At 42.7% G+C, this 26,308-nt stretch overlaps 1 protein-coding gene across 2 annotated transcripts in view; it reads right to left on the bottom strand.

Moving 5' to 3' along the window:
- Nucleotides 1-26,308, bottom strand: part of LOC145715225 (clathrin heavy chain 2-like) — a 102,650-nt gene that overhangs the window by 23,983 nt on the left and 52,359 nt on the right. For both annotated transcript variants that reach the window (XM_081794918.1, XM_081794917.1), the window contains 10 exons: nt 25,980-26,117; nt 22,299-22,463; nt 21,553-21,733; nt 20,052-20,215; nt 18,571-18,696; nt 17,891-18,033; nt 17,278-17,512; nt 15,148-15,270; nt 12,150-12,295; nt 1,388-1,571 (listed from right to left, as the gene is read on the bottom strand). In XM_081794918.1, coding sequence (XP_081651044.1) covers nt 1,388-1,571; nt 12,150-12,295; nt 15,148-15,270; nt 17,278-17,512; nt 17,891-18,033; nt 18,571-18,696; nt 20,052-20,215; nt 21,553-21,733; nt 22,299-22,463; nt 25,980-26,117 — 1,605 coding nt within the window. The remainder of the gene's footprint in view (nt 1-1,387; nt 1,572-12,149; nt 12,296-15,147; nt 15,271-17,277; nt 17,513-17,890; nt 18,034-18,570; nt 18,697-20,051; nt 20,216-21,552; nt 21,734-22,298; nt 22,464-25,979; nt 26,118-26,308) is intronic.

Genomic DNA, 26,308 nt, shown 5'->3' on the forward strand with positions numbered 1-26,308 from the left:
ACTCAGGCAATGACAGATGTTGGCAAGGATGCAGAGAAAGAGATAACCTTTTGTACTGCTGGTGGGAACGCAAACTGGTGCAGTCACCCTGGAGAAAAGTACGGAAGTTCCTCAAAATATTAAAAATAGAACTACCCTACAACCCACCAATTGCACCACTAGGTATTTATCCAAGGGATACAGGTATGCTGTTTCAAAGGGGCACATGCACCCCAATGTTTATAGCAGCACTACGGACAATAGCCAAAGTAGGGAAAGAGACCAAATGCCCATTGACTGATGAATGGATAAAGAAGTTGTGGTATACACATACATACAATGGAATATTACTTGGTGATCAAAAATAATGAAATCTTGCCATTTGCAACAGCGTATGTAAAGCTAGAGTATATTATGCTAAGTGAAATAAGTCAGAGAAAGACAAATATATGATTTTACTCATATGGAATTTAAGATACAAAACAGATGAACAAAAGGGAAGGGAAGCAAAAATAATATAAAAACAGAGAGGGAGACAGACTGTAAGAGATTCTTAAATACAGAAAACAAACTGAGGGTTGCTGGTAGGGTGTTGGGTGGGCACAAGGCTAAAGGGGTGAGGGGCATTAAGAAGGACACTTGTTGGGATGAACACGGGCTGTTACACGTAAGTGATGAACCACTAAATTCTATTCCTGAAATTATTATTACACTATATGTTAACTAACTTGCACTTAAATGAAAAAACAAACAAAAAAACAAGAGAACACAGGCTTGAAGGACAGTCTGGAGGGCTGGGGTACAGCAGTTGCCCCTCCCCACCCCATATAGATTTGATCTCACAGCAAGGCCACAGACCATGTATGAACCAAAAAGGGGGGCTTATAGATCTGAGATTTCATAAGGAGATACAGAAAAATGGTAAGGGAAGAGGCAAGGACATAGAGAATTTTGGTAAGACAGCAACTAAAGTGATCTGTCCTGTGGTTTACAATCCATTTGGAAATAAAACCAGAAAAGGCCAACAGACTGGGAGGAAAGGGAGGAGGGTTAAGGGAAGGGCTCTTGGTGGGGTTGAAAACGGGCAGGAGGGCTGGCAGGACTGCTCTAGGGAGTTGAGGCAGCAGAGGGTGAAGAACTGCAGCAGTCACATGTGAGGGCCCCTGACAATCAGAACACCTCAGTCACCAGGGCTGACCACACAACCTTGCATCAGGTACCCAAGTCTAGGGGAATGACCAGGAAGTGGGGATAACTGCCAGACAGCAGGAGCACCCAACAGAGAAGAAGCCAACAGGCTGGGAAGATGGGTTACTGTTGAGGAGCAGAAAAGAGCACAAGAATCTGAGAGACATATCGGACAACCAGAAGGCACTAGGGTTTAACATGAAAGCACTCAGCAGCTCACCTGGATTGCTGATGCATTCACATCAAACTTGCGAAAGATGGCGAAGGCCTCCTCATACAGTGCGCTACTAACGGCGATGTTCGCAATGTCTGGGGCATCGTAGTTGTCCAGGCGGCTGATGTATTCCATGACCCGCGTACGGTCTGCCTTGATGGCAGTCAGGATCAGCAAATTCTGGAGATTCCTGAGAAGAAGGGGTGGTCAGCACAGTATCACAGGAATGAAAGCTGTACACAACACTCTTTCGAAGGTTGACCAGCACAAGACCTCCAATTTAAAAATATTTAAGGGGTGTCTGTGTGGCTCAGTTGGTTAAGTGTCCGACTTCAGCTCAGGTCATGATCTTGCAATTTGTGAGTTTGAGCCTCGTGTCAGGCTCTGGACAGCTCAGAGCCTGGAGCCTCCTTCGAATTCTGTGTCTCCCTCTCTCTCTGCTCCTCCCCCATTCACACTCTGTCTCTGTTTCTCAAAAATGAATAAATGTTAAAAATAAATTTAAAAAAAATATTTAAAATACATACACATGATTGGTGAATAGATACAATAGAATATTTATGAAGTATATGTGGTCCAAAGTCTTGAGAAAGCACCAGCTAGGAGAAATCAGAGCACCCCAATCACTGGAGGGTGGCTGTGGGTTCTCTAGGAGCTGCCTCTGCTCCCACTTCACAGATGCCTATTTTCCTGAACTGTGCCTCTATTAGTTCTTTGTGGTTCTTTATAATTCTACCATATAAATTGTGTATATAAACAATATAGGTGGTTTTTCATGTTTTTGAACTTTAATCATACTAAATACATTCTTATAAAACTTGTTTTCTTTTGCCTTATTAAAAATGTGGGAAAAAATGAATGTAATGCATATTAAGAATCATAAAAAGAAAAACAGCATGATCATCATTAATTGATTCAGAAAAAGCATGTGACAAAATCCAACACCTAGTAATGATAAAGACTCTCAGCAAACTAGAAATACAAGGAAACTTCTTCAATCTGATGAAGGCCATCTACAAAATATCCACAGCTCTCAATAGTGAGAGACCAAATGCTTCCCCCTAGGATCAGGAAGAAGACAAGGATATCCACTCTCCCCTCTTTTATTCAACATTCTACTGGAGGCTCTAGTCAAGGCAGTTTGGCAAGCAAAATAAATAAAAAGCATCTAGATTAGAAAGGAAGAAATACAACTGTCCCTATTTGCAGGAACATGATTGATAGAAATTCCAAGGAATCTATAAAGAAAAAAAATTCTAGGACAAATAAGTAAGCTTAGCAACATATCAGGATACAAGGTTAACCATTAAATTAATTGGGGTTCTATATACCAGCAATGTACAACTGTAAACAAAAAAAAACCCTGTACCTATTTACAATAGCTCCCAAAGCATGAAATATTTAGGTATAAATCTAATAAAACATGTACATGATCTAGATACTAAAAAATATAAAATGCTGATGAGAAAAGTTAAAGATCTAATGGAGAGACACACTGTATTCACACTAAACATAGTAAAAATAGCAACTGTCCATCCCCAAACTGGTCTATAGATCTCATGCAATTCCAATAAAAATTCCAGGAGGTTTCCCTGTCAATAACAGACAAGGCTAATTCTGAATTTTGAACAAGAATAAAGTTGGGTCTTTGACAAAGCAGGAAAGAATATCCAATGGAAAAAAGACAGTCTTTTCAACAAATGGTGTTGGGAAAACTGGATGGCAACATGCAGAAGAATGAAACTGGACCACTTTCTTATGCTGTACATAAAAACAAATTCAAAATGGATGAAAGACCTAAATGTGAGACAGAAAACCATCAAAATCTTAGAGGAGAATACAGGCAGCAACCTCTTTGACCTCAGCTAGAACAACTTATTACTAGACACATCACTGAAGGCAAGGGAAACAAAAGCAAACATGAACTATTGGGACTTTATCAAGTTAAAAAGCTTCTGCACAGTGAAGGAAACAATCAACAAAACTAAAATGCAGCCTACAAAATGGGAGAAGATATCAGGAAGTGACATATCTGATAAAAGGTTAGTATTCAAAATCTATAAAGAATTCATCAAACTCAACACCCAAAAAACAAATAACCCAGTTAAAAAAATGGGCAGAAGACATGAATAGGCACCTTTCCAAAGAAGACATCCAGATGGCTAACAGACACATGAAAAGATGCTCAACATCACTCATCAACAGGGAAACACAAATTAAAACCACAATGAGACACTACTTTACACCTGTCAGAATGGCTAAAATTAACAACACAAGAAACAATGGGTGTTGGCAAGGATGTAGAAAAAGGGGAACCCTCTTGCACTGTTGGTGAGAATGCAAACTGGTGCAGGCTCTCTGGAGAAAGCATGGAGGTTCTTCAAGAAACTAAAAATATAATTACATTATGATCTAGCAATTATACCAGTTGGTATGTACCCAAAGGATACAAAAATACACATTCAAAAGGGGTACATGCACCCCAATGTTTATAGCAGCATTATCAACAATAGCCAAACTAGCAGATGTGGAGTGATGGGCATTGAGGAGGGCACCTATTTGGGAGGAGCCCTGGGTGTTGTATGGAAACCAATTTGACAATAAAATTCATAAAAAAACAAAACAAAACAAGAGCCAAACTAGGAAGAAAGCCCAAATGTCCACTGACTGATGAATAGATAAAGAAGATGTACTATGTGTGTGTGTGTGTGTGTGTGTGTGTGTGTGTGTGTACGCGTATATCTTTTATATACACATGCGCGCACGCGTGCGCGCACACACACACACACACACACACACACAGAGGAATATTACTCAGGCATCAAAAAGAATGAAATCTTGCTACTTGCAATGATGTGGATGGAGCTAGAATGTATTATGCTAAGTGAAATAAGTGAATCAGAGAAAGACAAATACCATATGATTTCACTCATATGTAGAATCAAAGAAACAAAACAGATGAACGTATGGCAAGTGGGGGGAAAAGAGAAGAGAGGGAAACAAACCACAAGAGACTCTTAATGATAAAGAACAAACTATGGGTTGATGGAGGGAGGTTGGTGGGAGATAGGCTAGAAGGGTGATGGGTACTAAGGAGGGCACCTGTTGTGAGGAGCACTGGGTTTTATATGTAAGTGATGAATCACTGAATTATACTCCTGAAACCAATACTGCACTGTATGTTAACTAAAATTTAAATTAAAAAAAAGAATAAAGTTGGAGGAATCACACTACACGGCCAAGTGATTTTTGGCAAAGATGCAAAAGGAATTCAATGCAGAAAGGACCCAACAAATAATGCTGGAATGACTGGATATCCACATGTAAAAAAATGAACCTCAAGCTTAACTTCATACATTGTTGGATGCCGGACCATAGATTTAAAGGTAAAATGTAAAACTATAAAACTTTTAGAAGGAATCCAGAAAGAATCTTTGACCTAGGATTAGGCACAGAGTTCTAAACACCAAAACACAAACCATAAGAGAAAAGTTTATGACGTGGACGTGATCAAAATGGAAACTTTTAATCTGCAAATGGTGCTATTAGGAGAATAAAAAGACAAGCTCCACACTGGGAAAATATACTTGCAAATCCCATATAAAACAAAGGGCTTGAATTCAGACTGTTTAAAGAACAAAACTTGGGCGCCTGGGTGGCTCAGTCGGTTGAGCAGCCGACTTCAGCTCAGGTCATGATCTCGTGGTCCGTGAGTTCGAGCCCCGCGTCAGGCTCTGTGCTGACAGCTCAGAGCCTGGGCCTGCTTTGGATTCTGTTTCCCTCTCTCTCCCTGCCCCTTCCCTGCTTACACTCTGTCTCTCTCAAAAATAAATAAACATTAAAAAAAAATAAAGAACAAAACTTAACACTGAAAAACCAAATAACCCAAATAAAAAAGAGGTGAAAGATTTAGAGACTCTTCACCAAAGAGGATATATGGATGGCAGGTAAGCACAAGAAAAATTGTTTAACATCATTACCCATCAGGGAAATGCAAATTAAAACCACAATGACATCCTGCTATACACTTATTAGAATGGCTAAAATTAAAAATACCATTAATACCAAGTGCTAGTGAAGATGTAGAGCAACTAGGATTCTCTCACACTGCTGGTAGGAATGCAAAATGGTACAGCCACTCTGGAAAACAATAGTTTAGCAGCTTCTTAAACAGTTAAACATACATATAACAAATGGTTCAGCAACTGCTAGGTATGTTCAAACAAAAATCTGGTCACAAACATTTATAGCAGCTATATTCATAGGCACCCCAAACTGAAAGCAATCCAAATGTCCTTCGATCTGCATATCCAAGCAGATATGCAAACTGTTGTACACTCATACAACAGAGCACTATTCAGCAATAAAAGAGAACAAACTATTGATGCACACAACAACTTGGATACATCTCAAAGGTGTGAAAGAAGCCAGGTCTCAAAAGATTACACAGTATGTGATACCTTTTACATGACATTCTTGGAAAGGCAAAACTAGAATGATAGTGATAAATGACAGATGGTGACTGTCAGGGGTACAGGAGCTACAAATGTAAAGGGCAGCTTGCACAAGTCAGTTTCACAGAGTCAGGGAACTGTTCTGTACCCCAACTATGGTGGTTACTTACATGAATCTAGGCATGTGTGAAATTCCTAGTACTGTACATCCTCACAAAAGGCCAATTTTACTGTATAATAATTAAAAAGAAGCGGGGAAGAAGGGAAAAAAAGTATTAGAAATTAGGTCCAAGATTCACCCATGCTGTTGGATAAGCATTAATTTCCACTGTGACAAGGTACTCCACTGTATGACAGTACCACAGCCCTTTTACTGATGGGTATCTGGACTGCTCTGAGATCTTTGCTACTGGAAACTGTGCTGTTTTGTGCATTCTTGCATATGTCTCCTGATACATGTGAGCTGAGTTTCTTCAGGGTTCAGAACCAGGAGTGGAAACACCTTCTAACATGTACTGCTTTCCAAGAGGAACAAAACATTCCCAACAGGGCATATAAGAGGCCCAGCTGCTCGACATTCTCATCAAGGCTGATTAGGAGAGCTAGATCCCCACTGCTCTGCAGGAGGAAAGGGGCAGTACACAGCGGCCAGACTGTGTTTCCTTGATGATTGATGAGGCTGCAGTCCTGCCTTAGACTCACGGGGCTATCTCTCCTCTTGCTGAAGGACCATTCAAGTGCTTTGCTGAGTTTTCTATCAGGTTGTTATCAGGAGTTTTTCTTTTATTGTATGTTCTCCATGCTAGTTTCTGTTGGTTCTGTATGTTGCAAATGTCATCTCTGCTTGTAGCTTCCCTTTTTCTCATCTTAGTATGATAAAGTTCTTAAGTTTAACATAGTCCTATTTTGCAAGTTTTTCACAAATGGTCTATATATTTTTGCAACTGACTTAAGCATTCATTAGGCCACAAATATATTCTTCTTTTAAACGTAAACTCTAAAAACATTATAGTTTTAACTTTTACATTTAAATCTTTACAGAGTATAGGATAGGGGTCCAATTTTAACTTTCACCCACATGGGTAATCAATTGTCCCAACATTATTTACTGAAAAGTCTATTACTTCTATCTGCATAGCCAGATGTTACAAGTTAAGTTTTTTACATATGTGTGGGCATATTTTAGGGTTCTTTGCTCTACTGTTATGGTCCGTTTTTCTATTCCTTGCACAAACCACCATGTCTTAAATTTTGTAATTATTCTAGATCAGAGTAAGTACCTTGTCATCCCAAAACCTACTCTCACATCTTGGGTGATCTATTATTTGTGTTAGCAGCATCTTCACTATTCTTGGCCTTTTATCTTTTTGATTTAAAATTTAGTTTTTTTGAAAAATTTTAAATGTTATTTATTTAATTTTGAGAGGGAGGGTGAGAGACAGAGAGAGAGAGAGGAAGGGGCAGAGAGAGAAGGAGATAGAGAATTCCAAGCAGGCTCCACACTGTCAACACAGAGCCTGATGCAGAGTTCAAACTCAGGAACCGCGAGGTCATGAACTGAACTGAAACCAAGAGTTGGATGCTTAACTGACTGAGCCATCCAGGCACCCCTGATTTAAAATTTAAAATCTTCCTGTCAAGTTTCATAAGTAAACAAATAGAGTGTTTTAGGGTATTGCAATGAATTTGAGTGATGTGGGTAAAACTAATGTCTTTCAAGATGATGTGATCATTCATGAATTTACATCAAGTTGTTTATAATGGCTGAGTGGACAGATTGTAGAAGTTTGCTCTTTCATTTATTTGTCTTCTGATTTTCTTTAGTAACCATGTCTACTTGTTGAATATATGTAAATTCATTCCAGTAAGCTTATAATTCATATTTTTATTTTATTTTTAATTTTTAATTTTTTGATTTTTTTAAAAAAATCTTTTTTTAATGTTTATTTATTTTTGAGAGACAGAGACAGAGACAGAGCACAAGCAGGGGAGGGGCAGAGAGAGAGGGAGACACAGAGCTCAGGTTCCAGGCTCTTAGCTGTCAGCGCAGAGCCTGACACGGGGCTCGAACCCATGAACCTTGAGATCATGACCTAAGCCAAAGTCGGACGCTTAACCCACTGAGCCACCCAGGCGCTCCAATAATTCACATTTAGAAAAAAAGTTTATTTATTTGAGAGAGAGAATGAGCAGGGGAGGGACAGAAAGAGAGGGGGACAGAGGATACAAAGCAGCTTCTATGCTAACAGCAGAAAGCCCAATGCATGGCTCGAACTTGAGCCATGTGAGATTATGACCTGGGCAAAAATTAAATGCTTTAACCAACTGAGTCACCCAGGTGCCCCAAGCTTACAATTCACATTAACTGTCACTAGTTATATTGTTTTTATTTACTTTAAGAAATATATTTAGTATTGTCTTTATACTTTTTAAAAAACAATTTTTTTAACGTTTATTTATTATTGAGAGACAGAGAGAGAGCACGAGCGGGGGAGGGGCAGAGAGAGAGGGAGACACAGAATCTGAAGCAGGCTCCAGGCTCTGAGCTGTCGGCACAGAGCCTGACGCGGGGCTCGAACTCACAAACTGCGAGATCATGACCTGAGCTGAAGTCGGACGCCCAACCGACTGAACCACCCCAGTGCCCCTATACTTTTTAATACACTCATTTTTTAAATATACTTAAAAAAACCTTTTTTCAAGTTCATTTATTTTGAAAGAGAGACCAAGCAGGGTAGAGACAGAGAGAAAGATGGAAGAGAGAATCCCAAGCAGGCTCCACACTGCCAGAGCAGAGCCCTGACCTGAGCCAAAATCAAGAGTTGGATGATTAACCAACGGAGCCACCCAGGAACCCCTTATGTATACTTCTTAATATACTCATTTTTTAAAAAAGCTTGGCCCCTCAACGCAGGGCCCAAACTCACAATCCTGAGATCAAGACCTGAGCTGAGATCAAGAGTCAGATGCTTAATGACTGAGCTATCCAGGCACCCCTAGTATATTCATTTTTTAAGCTAATTGTTCTATTAATTACCTGGAGAGGTATGTTAAGATCTCCCCATATGGTGAATTTGCCTGGGTCTTCTTACAGATTTGTCACTTTTTGCCTGACATATTTTGAAGCTCTATTATTAGGTATATACAAGTTCAGAATTATCTTTCTGGTGAACCGAATATTTCATCATTCTATACAGTAGTCCTCCACATCTGTGGGTAATACATTTTAAGATCCCCCAGTAGGGGTTTGAAACCACAAACAGGGGGCGCCTGGGTGGCTCAGTCGGTTAAGCATCCGACTTCAGCTCAGGTCATGATCTCATGGTCCGTGAGTTCGAGCCCCGTGTCAGGCTCTGGGTTGATGGCTTGGAGCCTGGAGCCTGCTTCCGATTCTGTGTCTCTCTCTCTCTCTGCCCCTCCCCCCGTTCATGCTCTGTCTCTCTCTGTCCCAAAAATAAATAAACGTTAAAAAAAAAAAAAAAGAAAAAAAGAAACCACAAACAGTACCAAATCCTATTTTTTGTTATTTTTTTCCTGCACATACATACCTATGATAAACTTTATTTTTTTTTAATTAAAAAAATTTTTTTAATGTTTATTTATTATTGAGAAACACAGAGTATGAGCAGGGGAGGGGGCAGAGAAAGGGGGAGACACAGAATCCAAAGCAGGCTCCAGGCTCTGAGCTGTCAGCACAGAGCGCAACGCAGGGCTCGAACCCACAAACTGTGAGATCATGACCTGAACCGAAGTCGGTCACCTAATCAACTGAGCTACCCAGGCGCCCCTGATAAACTTTATTTTTTTATTTTTTATTTTTTTTTATAAAGTTTTTTTTTTAACGTTTATTTATTTTTGAGACAGAGAGAGACACAGCACGAACAGGGGAGGGTCAGAGAGAGGGAGATACAGAATCTGAAACAGGCTCCAGGCTCTGAGCTGTCAGCACAGAGCCCAACGCGGGGCTCGAACTCACGGACCGCGAGATCATGACCTGAGCCGAAGTCGGCCGCTCAACCGACTGAGCCACCCAGGCGCCCCGATAAACTTTATTTTATAAACCCCAGGCACACTAAGAGATTAACAACAATAACTAATAATAACATAGAACAATTATAATATATCATAAATGAAAGTTAGTGAATGTGGTTTCTTGCTCTCAAAATATCTTATTGTACTGGACTCAGCCTTCATCTTGTGATGAAGTAAGATGATAAAATGCCTAGGTGATGAGATGAAGTGAGGTGAATGATGTAGGCATTGTGACACAGTGTTAGGCTACTACTCTACTTCTGACACACTGTCTGCTTTCAGATGGACCATGGTTAACCATGATCACTGAAACCATAGGACATGACATCATGGGTAAGTGGGGGACTACTGTACTGGCTCTTTTTACTTCAACAATGGTTTTTACCTTAAAGTCTATTTTGTATGATACAAATAAAGACCTTATAGTATATACATATAAACATAAAATGTCATAGTATATTAACATACAATGTCAGTATAATACCAGAATTTTTAGGTTTGCATTTGCCTACCTTTATTTTTTTATTTCCAACTTCTCATTAACCTTATGTTATACACTCTGAGTCATATCATCCCATATCCTTTGGCTTCTACTGAAGCTGCTCAGAAGTCTGCTAATTCATATTTCTTTATAGGTAATCTATCTTCTCTCTGGGTGCTTAAAAAAGTTTTTGTTTTTGTTTTTTGATGTCCCACAGTTTGCTATAATGTGTGTAATGGTGGTTTTAAAAAATTAATCCTCCTAGGGTGCCTGGGTGGCTCAGTTGGTCGAGCTTCCGACTCTTGGTTTCAGCTCAGGTCAAGATCTTGAAGTTCATGGATTTGAGCCACACACTAGGCTCTGTGCTGACAGCATGGAGCCTGCTTGGGATTCTCTCTCTCCCTACCTCTCTGGCCCTACCCTGCTCACATGCTCTCTCTCAAAACAATAACTTTAAAAAAAAAAAACCTTAAAAAAATTAATCCTCCTTGGGATTTGCTGGTCTTCCTGATATTGAGAACTAAACTATCAGTTCTGTTAAAATCTCCATCATTTTCCCTCCAAACAGTGTCTCATTCCCTGTTCTCTCTGAGGCCCTGATTAGGTCTTCCTTTAACCTGTGCACCTCTTAAACTCTTTCACATTTTCCATCTGTGTGTCTTGGCTACATTCTTGCAATTTCTTCACATCTATCTTTCCATTCATTTATTCTCTAATGCCACTAAACCCATTTAGAGTTTACTTCAAATCCAACTATGTAAGTTTATTTTTATTTATCAAAGTTATCTGGCATTAAAAAAAATCTGCTTGATATTGTTTTTGGGTACTTAAACACATTACATTCAATTTTATATTCTGTGCCTGATAATTCCAATACCCATAGTCCCTTTAGGCAGATCTGAGTCTACCCTGTTTTATTGCTAGTTCTTACTAATAGAGCCTTGTTTCCTTATGCATTTTTTCAATATTTTTACTATTAGCTCATTATTTCTTGGAATGTTATCTCAGAATTCTCTGAAGCCTTGTTACAAGGCAGGCTCTTCTTCCTCCTTTTTTTTTTAATGTTTACTTATTTTTGAGAGAGAGAGAGAGAGCATGAGCAGAGGAGGGACAGAGAAAGAGGGAGACACAGAATCCAAAGCAGGCTCCAGGTTCTGAGCTGTCAGCACAGAGCCCTACGCAGGGCTTGAACTCACGAACTGTGAGATCATGACCTGAGCCGAACTTGGACGCTCAACCAACTGAGCCGTCCAGACACCCCTGATAATGAATTTTAAAGTGGAGATAAATGCTGGATGTGACCATACTGAAGCACATTTTATTACTTCCAAGGTGTCTGTCCATGCTGTTGTTTCTGCCTAGAATGTTCTTCCTACCCAAGCTCCTACTCATCATACTTCTACATTACATCTCCAGCAAATCTTCCCTAATACATGCCCAGATTTAATTTTCTTGACATTTGCTTTCAAACTTTTGTTAATGATTTCAAGAGTTTAACATACTTGGGACATAGTAGCCCCTAATGAATATTAGTTCCCTTTCTTAGCAGTGAGGTTAAAGAACAATGCAGGCCAGAGCAGCAAGAGGAAGGACAGTGTCCTGGAAAAAGCAGGATTTAGGTTGGGTTAGAAGATACAGGTAGGTCTGAAGATACAGAACACAGTGAGAAGACTGGCTACATGTCTGAGGAGCAGCCAATAAGGCTGGGCAGATAAGGTGAGACAAAACTGTAATGAAAAGTGAACATCAGGCAGGTGCTTGAATCTGACTGAGTTAGCAGCTACCCTCAGCATACCCTCACCTGTGCTCACTAAAGACTGAGTTATCCAGAACAATCTTCTCCAGCAGCTCAATCAGTTCATTAGGCAGATCAGCTGTCATGAAGGCCTTGACAGTGACTGAGACCTCTTCAGGATCCTGTGTTTCTGACAATGCTGTCTGTACCACCTGGTTTTAAAAATCATTTGAAAGAACTTGGTTAGTTAAGTCAATTCAAGACTATCCTTGAAGTTAAACAGAAGGGAAGGATACCTCCATGGTAGTCTGAAACAGACACAGGAGAACATAGGAGATTTCTCAAGGCAAAAAGAGAAGCTTGTCTAAAGGCATTAGTTTCAGGGATTCTGTTTGCTTTATTTTGGCAGTTAGTTTTTCTCTAATTGGGGTTAGACTCATCTCTGCCCCAATGACCATACTGTAAATTTACTCCAAAGCCAGTAAGAGTGCACTAAATAGGAAGCTGAAATGCATGTTTGCTTTCATCTTTGTTTGTTTGGTTTTTTTTTTTTTTTGGTCACTGTTCATAGCAAAATGGCTTCCATTTCTGTAATGAAGACACCACTCTTTTTTTTTAAATGTACTTTTTTTTTCTTTTTTAAATGTTTGTTTATTTTTGAGAGGGAGAGAGTGCAAATGAGGGAGGGGCAGAGAGAGGGGGACAGAGAGCCAGAAGCAGACTCTGCACTGACAGCAGTGAGCCCTACGAAGGGCTTGAATTCCCGAACCACAAGATCATAACCTCCTAAGTCTGATGCTCAACTGACTGAGCCATGAGCCACCCAGGCGCCCGTGAAGACACCATTCTAATGAAGGTCTTGCTAGCCTAGAGCACCACACTGCTGAGGTCCAGCCCACTTCCAGGCATGAAGTAGAATGTACCCTGCACTATAGAGCCCTCAGAAGCACGCCCTTAGAGAAAGACTGACAAAAGCCTGGCCATACACCCCTCATCCAATTATGGGTGTCTCACCTACAAGAAAACTCACAACTGGGGGAAAAGACGTTTCTTTCTTTCTTTTTTTTTCCTTTTAATGTTTATTTATTTATTTTGAGGGAGAGAGAGCATGAGCAGGGGAAGGGCAGAGAGAGGGGGTGAGAGAATCCTAAGCAGGCTCCGCGCTCTTAGCACAGAGCCCGATGTGGGGCTCCAACTCATGAACGATGAGATCATGAACTGAGCTGAAATCTAGTCAGACGCTTAAATGACTGAGCCACCAAGGTGCCCTGAAAAGACATTTTTCTAAAGAGTACACTTCCCAAATAACAGCAGGCTAGATGGCCAGCTTATTCTCCTTGTGTTTTGTGCCAGGGGCCTTTGGTGACTTCGGGATCAGTTTTGCCAAGTTTCTGGTGTTCATCAGGGGTAGGGAATAGCAATGCATTAATGAGAGAGAACAGACAGCTCAGAGAAGGTATGACACAGCTAATATGACATCTCTGGCCATAAACTTTCACCCTGCAAACAGGAGGGCTGCAATGGAACCAGAATCAAAGTCAGCCCAGTTCACCTTGCAAGTGGCCACTGTATACTAAATGGCACCATAAAATACAAAAGTTCTTCTGAGGAGTTTATAATAATCCTAACAGTTATGCAGAGTTGTTTGAGAAAAGGGGCTATCAGAGAGATAATTAAAAGGGTATACTTGAGGGAAAAGAGAAGTGTGACAGCACACAGAATTCATCCAGAGTAGGAAGTACCATTTCCTGCCATCATGGTATCTGCCCATTCTTAAAAACCTTAAGAGTACTTTAAATACACACTGGTTGTTTTAAGGGCAAAAATATATTTTTACCATCTATTTGAGTCAACAGGATGCCTAACCTAAGTTACCTCAGGAAGTTGCTTTTTCTAAGTAAACTTTCCATAATAAGCTTCTACTACAGACCTAAAAGCAGTCTGCCACTGCCATCATGTGGTCCCTCTAATTAGAGAGGCACAGTAGGTGAATGCCTCCAGGAGGCGGCTATGAATATTCAGTCACAGCAGATATAATGAGAGCACCAGCAGCTTCACAGACACAGGGAGACCAAAAGGTACCTGCTGGCTTCAGTTCAGTGCAGTGTTAAAGCTGCTCATCCCTGTGCCAATGCAACATAACCTACAAGACATGCCAGGTCAACACCTGGAGAAATACCTGTTGTCTGCAAATTTGTAGATCTCTAGCAGAATCTAAACCTACTCTGTCCCAGGCCCTTTGCTGCTCAATGTCTTTGTCAAGTCTCGATGAATCTGAGAGATGGGTAAGTCCAAAGTTGATATAATAAGATCCAAAATAACACAGGCTTCTATCCATCTAAAAGCGTTCCAAAATAAAGTTAATTAAGAAAAGGATAATGGCACAGACATGAGGAACAGTGGACAGAAAACAAGAAGGTGAATTTAGTGGAGATACAGGTGAAGCCCAACAAGTGTACCTAGTGGTTGGTAATGCATACAAAGGAGTCGGGGCACTTTAGCTGATCCACTCAGGACTGGAGCCCACTTGTTGGGACCAGGATATTGTTCCTACTTTGATCTTAGCCCACTTCCAAAAAGTGTGCCCAGCAGAAGGTGAGGATGGTGAAGTACCATCTGCTACCCGAAGCTTCAGGAAGCCCAGTGAAGCCTGCCAGGCTGCACCCAGGAAGAGCCCTGGCCTTGGCATTGTGCCCCAGCTCCGAGAAGGTGCTGGATGGTCACAAGGGTGCAGGGGTTCCTCAACAAAGGCAGATCTAGCTGAGACAATCTTGAGAGCCACTTATCTTGTGTCAATGGGGACTGAGCTAAAAAAATACTAAGGATCCAGCATGCAGTCATGCCATTAGATATTCCTTTTACTGGGGCAGCACATTCCCGCTTTGGAGATCAGGGCCAACTCTACTCTAATCAATGAACAACTCCAGAGAAGATTCACAAGATTGTCTGGTCATGCATCTAAAGATGTTTCAGACATAACGTCACAACTAGTCACTTTGGCCACATGATAATGAGAAGGCAAAACACAGGCATGCATATATACACTCCCATTTCCATTCCTCACCTGGTCAATCAGCTGTCGCCTGGAAGGGTTGGTCTCCTCAAGGACATGAGCCCAGAGCTCTGGATCTTTCCTGCGCACCAGGTAACGGGCCTCACTTTTGAACAGAGAATTCTCATTGCAGACCTGAAATGAGCATACTAGTGTGTGTAACGCAAACAGCCAACCAATGGACATTATGTGGGGGACCCACTCCAGTCAGTTCCCTCTGTCCCTGACACTTGTTTGGTGTCAGTTGGAACCCAAGCGAGTAATAGGACTTCGACACAGGATGAGCAGCATCCCAAAGGGGTGACAATGAACTCCTCAGAGCAATATGTTACCTCAAAACATGAGTTTCTCAGTTTACAACAACTTAAGAGTGGGTATGGGTGTGTGGCAGCTCCTCTCAACATCAACCTGTTGCCCTAAAGTGGTGCTGCCCAGAACTTTCTGAGACAATAAAAATGTTCTAGGTCTATGCTACGGAATGCAGTGTAGGAAAGAGAAACTAAGTTTTTAATTTTTAGCTAATTTAAATTTAAATAGTCACCATCTCTAAAGTGTTATCAGAATAGCCCAGAACTGATATAAAACAGCATATATGCTACAGTATTTCAAGGCCTATAAACTTTCTTTTTTTATTTTTAGAGGGAGAGGGAGGGGGGAGAGAGAGAGAGAGTGCACACATGCACAAGTTGGGGAGAGGGGTAGAGGGAGAGAGAGAATCCTAAGCAGACTCCACACTTAGCACAGAGCCTGACATGGGGCTTCATCTCACAACCCTGGGATCATGACCGGAGCCAAAATCATGAGTTGGATACTTAACCGACTGAGCCACTCAGGCATCCCAAGGCCTATAAACTTTAAAATATGCTTTCATTGATCGAACTTGAGACCCTTATTTTAGTGCTCTAATACATCTCCAAGAAACCAAACACCACTGGAACATTTCAATGTGTGAGACACTTGCTAAGGCCTGGTGGGAATCAGACTGGCTGGGTACCAGATGCCAGGCACAAGGCTAAGTGTGTGTGTCCACACACTGCGTGTGTGTCCACAGGCTGTTCACACATGCATGGCATGAGGCCAAGAGCAGGCCTACTCTGGCCTGCACTAAAATCTTACTTCTCCTTCTGATACATCAGACCTTAATGAACATTTTTTTTCTTGTCTGAATTCTGCCTTACTAAAAGGCGATGTCTACTGTATATCACCAGATAGGACAGATGGGTGCAAAGATCCCTGAGAGGTCACTGAACTGAGCTTTAATAAAAAGGTGGTAAATTCAGCCAAAATGTGGCTTATGGTATCAAACTAAAGTCCCAACTTCACACAAACCTGCTCCCTCGAGGCAGGTGCTATGTTAACCCAGCCTGCCACTTGGATGGCCAGTGTCAAAAGCCAGAGCAGGATGAGAAACTGTTGCACTGCTCTTGAGTTTTGGCTCTGTATGCTTGACTCTCCTTCCCTAGTTGCTGAGTTTCTACCATGTTGTCAGATATTCTGAGATGCTCAGGGCAAACAGACCAACTGCCTATGGATCTTACAGTCAAACAAACATTGGGTACACCTACATGAGATTTCTGGAGTTTTAGGTCACTATTTGATACTTAACTAACTGAATACATGTAGATGCAAGCCAGGACTGAGGAAAGTAGACCTGGGGGGTTGTTCCAAAGAGGGGTCAGAAAGAGCTCTGAGGTTGGGAAGAGTTGGTGAGGGCACGTGTAAGAAGCTGCCCTAAAAAGAAGAGCAGGTAGTGCAAGGGCAAATGGGACAGAGGCATCCAGGATAGAAAGGCAAGAGGGGAGGCAGTCAGACTGGCGAGGACAGGATTGCAGTTCACAGAGGACCTCCTGAGTCAGGCTAACAGGTTGAATTCTGCCCTCAGGACATTAGGTAACAAGGAGGACTGCAGCAGAAGGCTGACAGGTCAGACTCAGGGCCAGCCATACCTATAAGTACAATATACAAACAGGGCATAAGCAGGTAGCAAACAAGGCATCTGAATTAAAAAGAAACCAAGTTGTTAATAGAAATGTAACAAATGACCTGCAATTGTGGGGCTCAGAGGAGGCCCTCATGAGCCCCCACAGAGCCTGCATTTGAAGCCAGAGCAAAACCTGGCAGTTAAGTCTATCTGCTGCCCACCTTGATGAGCTCAAGGTCACACTGCCCCCGCTCATAGGCAACGCAGGCCAGATGTGGGTCCCGCTTCTCACAGTAGCGGCCCACCACGCGGCTGTCATAGTAAGCATTTTCTCTCAGGAAGCGCTCGGGGCTGTTGTTGCTGTCGATGTAGATCTTGGCAAGAGCATTGTGAGTGGCAGGCTCTTCACAGCCTTCGTGACTCCGGGACTCCAGCCAGGGAAGAAGCAGCTTTAGCCTTTGAAAGAAGGAAGAACACCGTAAGCGTCTCAAAACTAACATTCAAAACCTCCAGGGCAGACCCTGAACTGTGAAGGTTGCTTCTAGAAACAAACAAAAATCTCATTCCATTAACTTCAGGTTGTTCTAGGGACCAAAACAGACTTGAGTTCCAAACTGATTTCAATTGTTAAGTTTTTCCCAAAGATCTGCAATACCAATAGCAAGTAACTCACTACTGGATCTAAGATTTGTTACAAGAAAGACCAGCTACAGAGACAGTCAGTCTTGGGGCCTGGAGGCTAACTGAAAAGGGCTCTCAGGAAATCAGTCATAGGCTTAACCACAAACACTAGAACCCAGGGGCAAGAGAAGATACCGAGCTAGGATCCCTTACCTGTTTCTTTTTTCTACTTCAGCCACCAGCTCATCAGTGGAAAACTGTCCTCTCACCACCATGATTAAGTTTTTAATTACTTCCTCAGAACAATCCACATCAAGCAGCCCTCCAACCACAGCAGGGATCCGGCTAGGGTTGACCTAGAATGGTCAAGGTGGTGACTTCAGTGCTGCAGGCACAGGTCACTGCTACAAGTCCCCAAAGATTTGGACAACGTGGCTGTCTGAAAGAGCTCCTGTGGTAGATGGAATGCAAACTGTGAAGCTCTAGTCCCTAATGTGACTGTATTGGAAGAATGGCCTGGAAGGAGATAATTATGGTTCAGTAAGGTCAAACGGTAGGGCCCTAATCAGAGAAAAGGCCATATAAAAAACACAGTGAGAAGCTGGCCATTTGTAAGCCAAGGAGAGTGGTCTCAGGAAGAACCAACCCAAGGTGGTAGGGTCAGCACCTTGATCTTGGATGTCTATATTCTAGAATTGTTAGCAATAAATATCTATTGCTTAAGCCACCCAGTCTGTGGTATTCTGCTATGGCAGCCCAAGCTTAGATACCACCAGTCTCAGATACATTCAGGGGTCAGAGGCAGCCTCTCAGGTATAGACTATTACCAGCAACCAAGGCACAAAGGCAGCCGGGTGTCACCTGGGAGCCGGCAGTGATGGTCCCAGCAGTACCTTCTGAACGTAGATTTCGATGTACTTCTGCAGGTTGTTGCGGTATAAGTACAGGACAAGGTCATGTACAAAATCAAACCGATCACACACGATGATGAGAGGAAGCTGGTCTGTGAGCTTGGCCTCCTGTGTAATGAAAAGCACAGAACAAGGCAGGCAGTGAAGACCCCACAGAGCTAGATTGCAGGGACCATGAATCAGCACAGAGATGGCACTGCTTCTGTTAGCAGAGTGGCCCCAAGGAGACTCAAGGGTGAGACTTTGTTCTAGACATGCTGTTGTTTTAAGGTACATGTATTTGCTTTTGGGGATAAGGTGTTTGTCTTGGGAAACAAGTAACAGAAAGACAGTACTATTTGGTTAAAGAAGAAAAGAGCTCTGCTAAATTTGGCAATAACATTCCAAATTAGTCCAAAAGCCATTACCTTTTGGGTTAAGACAAGCAGCTCACTCATTATGTATAAATCTGACCCAGACCAGGCACCAGAAAAAGGACCACTTTTGAGAACACTTGCCGGTAAGGGCTGCCTTTCTGGACAAGCAGCCATACTCTATGGAACATCGGCTGCCTGTGCAGGGCGCTGTTGCCTACCCTGCAGTCCACCACAATAATGCCTCCCCTCATTTGGCCATACCTACATGACACTTCTCAGGTTCTCTTGCACCCTTGCAGTTCTGGGCGTGGCCATATGTTTCCTCCAGTGGAATGAGAATTGAAATGGCACATGCCACCTGCAGCCTCACCCATAAAAACCACCTATGCCAGGGGCGCCTGGGTGGCTCACTCAGTTGAGCATCGGACTTCGGCTCAGGTCATGATCTCACGGTCTGTGAGTTCAAGCCCCGCGTCTGGCTGTGCTGACAGCTCCGAGCCTGGAGCCTGCTTTGGATTCTGTGTTTCCCTCTCTCTCTGACCCTCCCCCATTCGTGCTCTGTCTCTCTCTGTCTCAAAAATAAACATTAAAAAAATTTTTTTAAAAACCACCTATACCAGCTTCTCTGAATTTTCTTTCCTTCCAGTTGACTAGGAAGGCAACTCTCAAGGTTGTAGGCTGAAGATGGCAAAACAGCCATCAGCCTAGTCCTTGAAAGGTGGTGGGAAAGCCACCCACTTACCTCTACACCCACCCCAATCTGTGCATCAGGAAGAAATATACTTCTTGCTTTTTATGCCACTAGCACTGAGTAGCTTATTTGTTTCTGTAGACTTTCCCAACCTAATTAACAGGGGCACAGTTGGGATGTTGCTGAAACATAATGCATCGATAAACTAACTCCCTCTATTCACACAACAGATAATTAAGAGTACAGCCTCAAGGGCTGTAAAATTAACAGTGGACTCCTATAAGAATTTTAGGCCAAAGTAGAGCTCTGCACTAAGGATCCAGGGAACACTGGTAGAGACAAAGCCAGCTTTCCAACTCTTGGGCAGCTGGCTGATGGTTTGCTCAAGGAAGGAGGCAATGCCAGGACACACTCACCTTCAGAAAATTCTTCACCCGCTCTGGGTTGTAGCAATTACTCTCCCGGCATATCCTCTCCACCTCCTTGATCTGTCCTGTCTTACAGGCAGCCTGAATGTATTTCAAGTGCACATCTGGATCTTGGCTGAAGTTCACAATTGAGCCCAGGAAGTAGAAGAGGCCTACAAAGAGAGACTGTTCCATCTTACGCCCTCATAATATCCACCTGCCTTCTCCACAGTCACAGGCCACTTTCCCTTGGCAGCCCAGCCCACAACAACAGTGCTTCAGTCTCCCAGCACCCATTACCCACTCACAACTTACAAAATCTATGTGAAGTTCTTTTGCTTTGGCATCTCCTCCAAATAGCTGGTCAGATTTCCATCAAATTTGGGAGGGATGTTCTTGTATGAAATACTATGTGTATATGGAATCCATCTGGGGGGGGGGGCGCCAGGCATACCCTAGGTGGTTATCTTCAAGAATAATTCAAATAGGCAACTTAAGAGGGCTGTGTGACTGCTGCTCTAAAAAGAAATGCCAGGGACAGGAAAGCAGAGGCTTCCAATGGGAGCCTCCAAACAGAGTCTGCTCCCTGACACCGAGCTGATGGCACACATGGAGCCACTGTGGACTGGGGTGCATGGTGAGTCACAGAGCAACACTGTTCATCAGAAGCTAACCATCTCCTAACTGTCACAGGAGCTGGCCAGGAGGTACTGGTGACAACAGCAGGACAAGATACACCAGAGAAGACCACTATCCCTGAGGAGGAGGTCATCGGTTATAACCTGAGGAAGGAACCAGAACCCTGAAGGCAGACAGTTCCCACTAACCTTACTCTATTGCCATCTCCCCGCCCAGTGCAACCTAATTCCTGCTGCAGCCTTTCCTGCAATGGTGTCTTGTGACAAGGGCAGCTCCCTGAAGGCAGCTTCACTCCTCTAACATCCCAACCTCACTGGGCACAGGGCAGTGGCTTAACACCTCACTGGACAAATGCTCTGCTTCTATCGCTGCCCCAGCCTGCCCCCAAGAGACCCTCATCTGGGAAAGCCATCCTCCTACCAGCAAATTCTTGGTGTGATGCCCACAAGAGGGCAAAGTAAGCCAACCACAATCAGGCCAGCCAGCCTAGCAGCCACACATTGCTCAGCCACCATGGGACTGTTACTCAGGGGAAGCCAAAGGGGCCACCCCTCAGAACCATGCACTCTAGTGCCACCGGCTCAGGCTTATTGGTGAACTCTACAGCAGACTGTGTGACAGATGCTCAGTTCTACAGAGGCTCCAGGGACACAAGGGGGATTCTAAGTGTCCCCACCCCAATGCCAACCAACTAAATGCTTCCTTTGCAAATGCCAAAAAAGCTACCTAAGCTGGGTAACACACTAGACAGCAGAAATCTTCTGCCATTGACCAATACATTGGCTTGGCTTGAAGGAAGTCTGTGAGGCTGGGCAGGCAGACACCAACACCTGAGCAGAAGGTGCAGTCGGCTGGAGGGTGTGAAGTTTACCTTCGTAACTCTTGAAGGATTCAAAGAGCTCCACCAGGGACTGTGTGCCCAGCTGCTCATGGTACTTGGAGGCTACCTGCACACACAGCTGAAGGTTCTGTCTGATGCTGGCAGACAGCAAAGCATGCAGACACGCCAAAGAATCCTCCACTGACAAGGAGCCAAAGAAGCTGATGAGCCACTAGGAAGCAAGGAAGAGTTAATCCACAACTAAGTACCATCCTAGATGTTTCCAACACTGGCAAAATAACTGGATCAATTTTTCCCACTGAATGTCAAAAATATAAAGAATTTTCACTTAAAAGGACTGTGGTAAAAAAGTAAGAGCTGGGAGTAAACTCAGGATAACTAACCTTAATAGTCATCAAGCTGTCACACACCCTGCAAAACCCCACAGGTGATACTAAAACTTATTCTGTAAATGTAAATGTAATACCTATTAGCTTCTGCTAATAGTTTCAGACAATCCTGCTAGAGCTGTCAATGTTAATAGGTTTTCTCTATTAGGCTAAGTCAAAGGTAGAAAATGGAAAGAAAGAGGTAACGTGGGTCCGGATGCATGGGTGAGCAAGTGAAGCTTGTGTGTGGGTTGAATGAAAACTGTGTATAGTAGTGATGAGGCTCATGCACAGGGAATACACATGCCACAGTCCCACAACCATGGACACAGGAAACTTCAGGAGCATGTGACCCTAATGACAGATGTGTGCCAATCACAACAGGAGTGCCCCAAGGGTGCACCATACCTCGGGATTGAGGAGGTGAGTGTGGACCACAGCCCTCTTGATGTCATATAAGTCAGTGTAGTGCTCCAGCGCACGCTGCAGGAGGCCTGCCTTTTCACAGAGCTGGGCGATGTGGGCCCGATCATAATGAGTAAACATCTGATTTCCAAGAATGGCATCTGCAACCTGTGAAATGGTGACGTCAGGAAGAAAAACTGAACAGTGGCAATAACTTTTTAAGAACAGCTGCTCAACACCCCCACGACACAGCTCCAGAACAGTGCTCATGAAACAGAAGGGCTTCACAAGGTCTAGATCCTTGCCCACCTCTGAGCAGAGCCCTAGCCATCCTTCCAAGTCACCTGGGCCTCTTCGAACAAGGCTCTGTCCTCCTAGGTGCAGAGTCAGATGTGTATAATAAGGCTGAGGCCTTGCCCTAAAGCATGTTACTGGGATCAGTACAGGCTATTGTTCCGACTTTTCAGCCATCACATTTGTACAGTTTTCTATGGCAAGGTCATGGTCAATGTGAGGGCGTGAGTCTACGAAGGCCTCCTTCTTTAATGAGCTCAATCGTTGGACTAGCAACAGTCACGATTAGACCTGGAAGTAATAAATCCTACTGGTGTTCACAAAATTTCTCCACTTGGTTAAAGGCAGAATTAGGTGTGTGTGGGGATGTCTGAAAAACAACTAACCCTCCTGGAAAGAATTTTGATGAGGCTTAATATCATCTTTAAATAAGCAACCTCTGGACTAAGAATGAGTGGGTCAACAACCAAACTTGACTCTCAGTATCTAATAAGTAGCTAGTCTTGATGAGACACACACTCTTTCCCATTTCTTCCAGGATATGGAGCACAAACCAAGTACATGGTGACCACAGACCTAGCCTAATACCATGTTGTTCCAGGATAATGTACATTCTGGGCTCTCTGCAGAGGAAATCCACACCAAGTGCTGAGAGCAGGGTTTTGTAATATCTGATGCTTATCTGATGCCCCCGCCCTTTGTTTCCTTAAGACTTGTCCTTACTATCCTCTTTTTTAAAAAAGGTTCCCCCTTATTATAGTAATAGTGCAGTTTAGAGAACTCAAAAAACACAGAAGGGCCAAGAAAGAAAATACCATCCAGCCTCTGAGATCCAGAGAGAACTGCCCCAATGTTTTGGGCATTGTGCCCATTTAGCCTACCCCTCTTTAGGGTTTGGGCTCTTCTTAGGGTCTATCTGCTCAGTTCCTGAATGGTGCTTAGTTTCTGTTTCAAAGCTTGCTAATTAATTAATTAAAGTTTATTTATCTTGAGAGAAGAGAGAGAGGAAATCCCAAGCAAGCTTTGTGCTCCAGCGCAGAGCCCAATGGGGGGCTCGAACTCACCATGAGATCATAACCTGAGCTGAAATCAAGAGTCAGACAGTTGGGGTGCCTGGGTGGCTCAGTCGGTTAAGCATCCGACTTCGGTTCAAGTCATGATCTCACAGTTCGTGAGTTTGAGCCCCACATTGGGCTCTGTGCTGACAGCTTAGAGCCTAGAGTCTGCTTCAAATTCTAGGTCTCCCTCTTTCTCTGCTCCTCCCCCGCTCATGCTCTGTCTCTCTCTCCTTCAAAAATAAACAAAAACATTAAAAAAAAAAAAGAGTCAGACACTTAACCAACTGAGCCACCCAGGCACCCCTTTCCAAGCTCATTTATTAAAAACTATCATCACACATAATCATCTGGTCATAAGAGTTCAACAGAACAGCAAACAGCAAATTAATAACACTTTTGTTTCCTAGAGGTGGGATATGACCCACACAACAGCAGCTAACTTGTGGATTTGAATAACCTGAAATCACAGAACAATATAATTAACAATTATTGTTTCCTAATCAAAAAACAATATATGATTATAAACAAAAAGAAATCGGAAGACAAGTGAGTAAAGAACAAAGTGAATGACAATCCTGTCCACTCAGACAACTGTGGTTAACAGCTTGATGTGAATTTTTCAAACTCCTTTCCTGCATACATATCCAAAATTAACCAAAAAAAGAAAAGGCATATACATGTGATTTAAATCACAGCCCTCCCGCCAATTTTCAGGTCAAGAAATGCACTGCCACAATGACATACCACTTCACACTCATTTAGGATAGCTATTTTTTTCCAACTTATTTATTTTTGAGAGAGAGAAAGAGCTAGACTGGAGGAGGGGCAGAGGGAGGGGGACAGATGATCTGAAGCTGGCTCTGCGCTGACAACAGAGAGCCTGATGTGGGGCTTGAACTCTCAAGCCACGAGATCATGACCTGAGCCAAAGTTAGATGCTTAACTGACTGAGCCACCCAGGTGCCCCATATAGCTATTATTATTATTTTTTTAATGTTTATTTATTTTTGAGAGAGAGAGACAGAGCATGAGCAGGGAAGGGGCAGAAAGGGAGACACAGAATCTAAAGCAGGCTTCAGGCTCTGAGCTGTCAGCAGAGAGCCCAACATGGGGCTCAAACCCATGAACCATGAGATAATGACCTGAGCTGAAGTCAGATGCTAAACCTACTGAGCCACCTAGGTGCCCCTAGATATTATTATTTTTTAAACATACACAGAAAATAACAAGTGTTGGCAAGGATATGAAGAAATTGGAATACTCATATACTGTGGTGGGAATATAAAATGGTGTAATGCTTGAAATATAGTATGGTGGTACTGCAACAAGTTACATACAGAATTACCATATAATTTGGCAATTCCACTTCTGGATGTATGCCCCAAAGAGCTGAACACAGGAACTCAAACTGATACCTGTACACCAATACTCCTAGCAGCTCTATCTGCAACAGTTACAGGGTGAAAGCAACCCAGTGTCATCAACAAATAAACAGGTACAGAAAATGTGGCATACACATATGATGGAATATTATTCAGACATAAAAAGGAATGAAATTCTGATGTATGTCACAACATGGATGAATCCTGAAGACAATATACTAAGTGAACAAGCCAGAAAAAAGGACAAATATCATATGATTCTACTTATATGAAGTATCTAAAATAGGCAAATTCATAGAAACAGTAAGCGAAACAGGAGTTACCAAGGGCTGGGGGAGGGAATGGGGAGTTACTGCTTAATGGATACAGATTTTCTGTTCATGATTATAAAAAGTTCTGGAAATATACAGTGGTAATGGTTGCGCAATACTGTGAATGTACTTAAGGCCACTAAATCATGCACTTAAAAATGGCTAAAATGGTAGGGGTCCCTGGGTGGCTCAGTTGGTTAAGCATCTGACTCTTGATTTTGGCTCAGGTCATGATCTCACAGTTAGTGGGATCAAGTCCCACGTCAGGCTCTGAGCTGATAGTGTGGAACCTGCTTGGGATTCTCTCTTCTGCTCATGTGCTCACTCTCTCGCTCTCTCAAAATAAATAAACATTTTAAAAAAACTTCAAAAAAATGGCTAAAATGGTAAATTTTGTTATGTGCACTTTACCACAATGAAGAAAAGAAAAACGAAAAGAAAAGATGTCCCAGGTGCAAAAGTCTCTATGAAAGTTTTGCACCATGGATTCTAGAACTTTCTTGCAGGAAAGTCTTGGAGAGTGCCCCCTGAGGCATGAGCACATCCCAGCCCAAAGCCACTGTGTTTAGGTGTGCAAGTCCCACAGAGAAGTAAAACAGGTGCTCTGTCCTATGGTTAGAGCCTAGAAATGTCACTTGCCTGGGGTGCGTGAATCAGGTTCATCTCCAAAAGGCGCGTCTGGAGGTGCCCCTCAGCTGGGCGATTATTTTTCAAGGCATCCAACAAGAAGGAGGTACACTGCTGAATTAAACTGTTTTCCATGAAAACGTCTACAATCTGAAACAGATTGAAAGCCACATATTGATCCAAAGGAAACTATTTTATTTTCCTATTCAGATAGCTCCTGAAATTGAATCTCATTTAGAAATTCAACCATTAGTTCCTTCCCTTGCATTTTCTCTCTTTTTTTTTTTAGTTTTTATTTTAGTTTTTTAGTAATCTCTACACCCAATGTGGGGCTCAAACTC

Source organism: Panthera onca, unplaced genomic scaffold (assembly GCF_046562875.1).
Source record: "Panthera onca isolate mPanOnc1 unplaced genomic scaffold, mPanOnc1 haplotype 2 h2.h2tg000212l_path, whole genome shotgun sequence".
Classification (NCBI taxonomy): Eukaryota; Metazoa; Chordata; class Mammalia; order Carnivora; family Felidae; genus Panthera; species Panthera onca.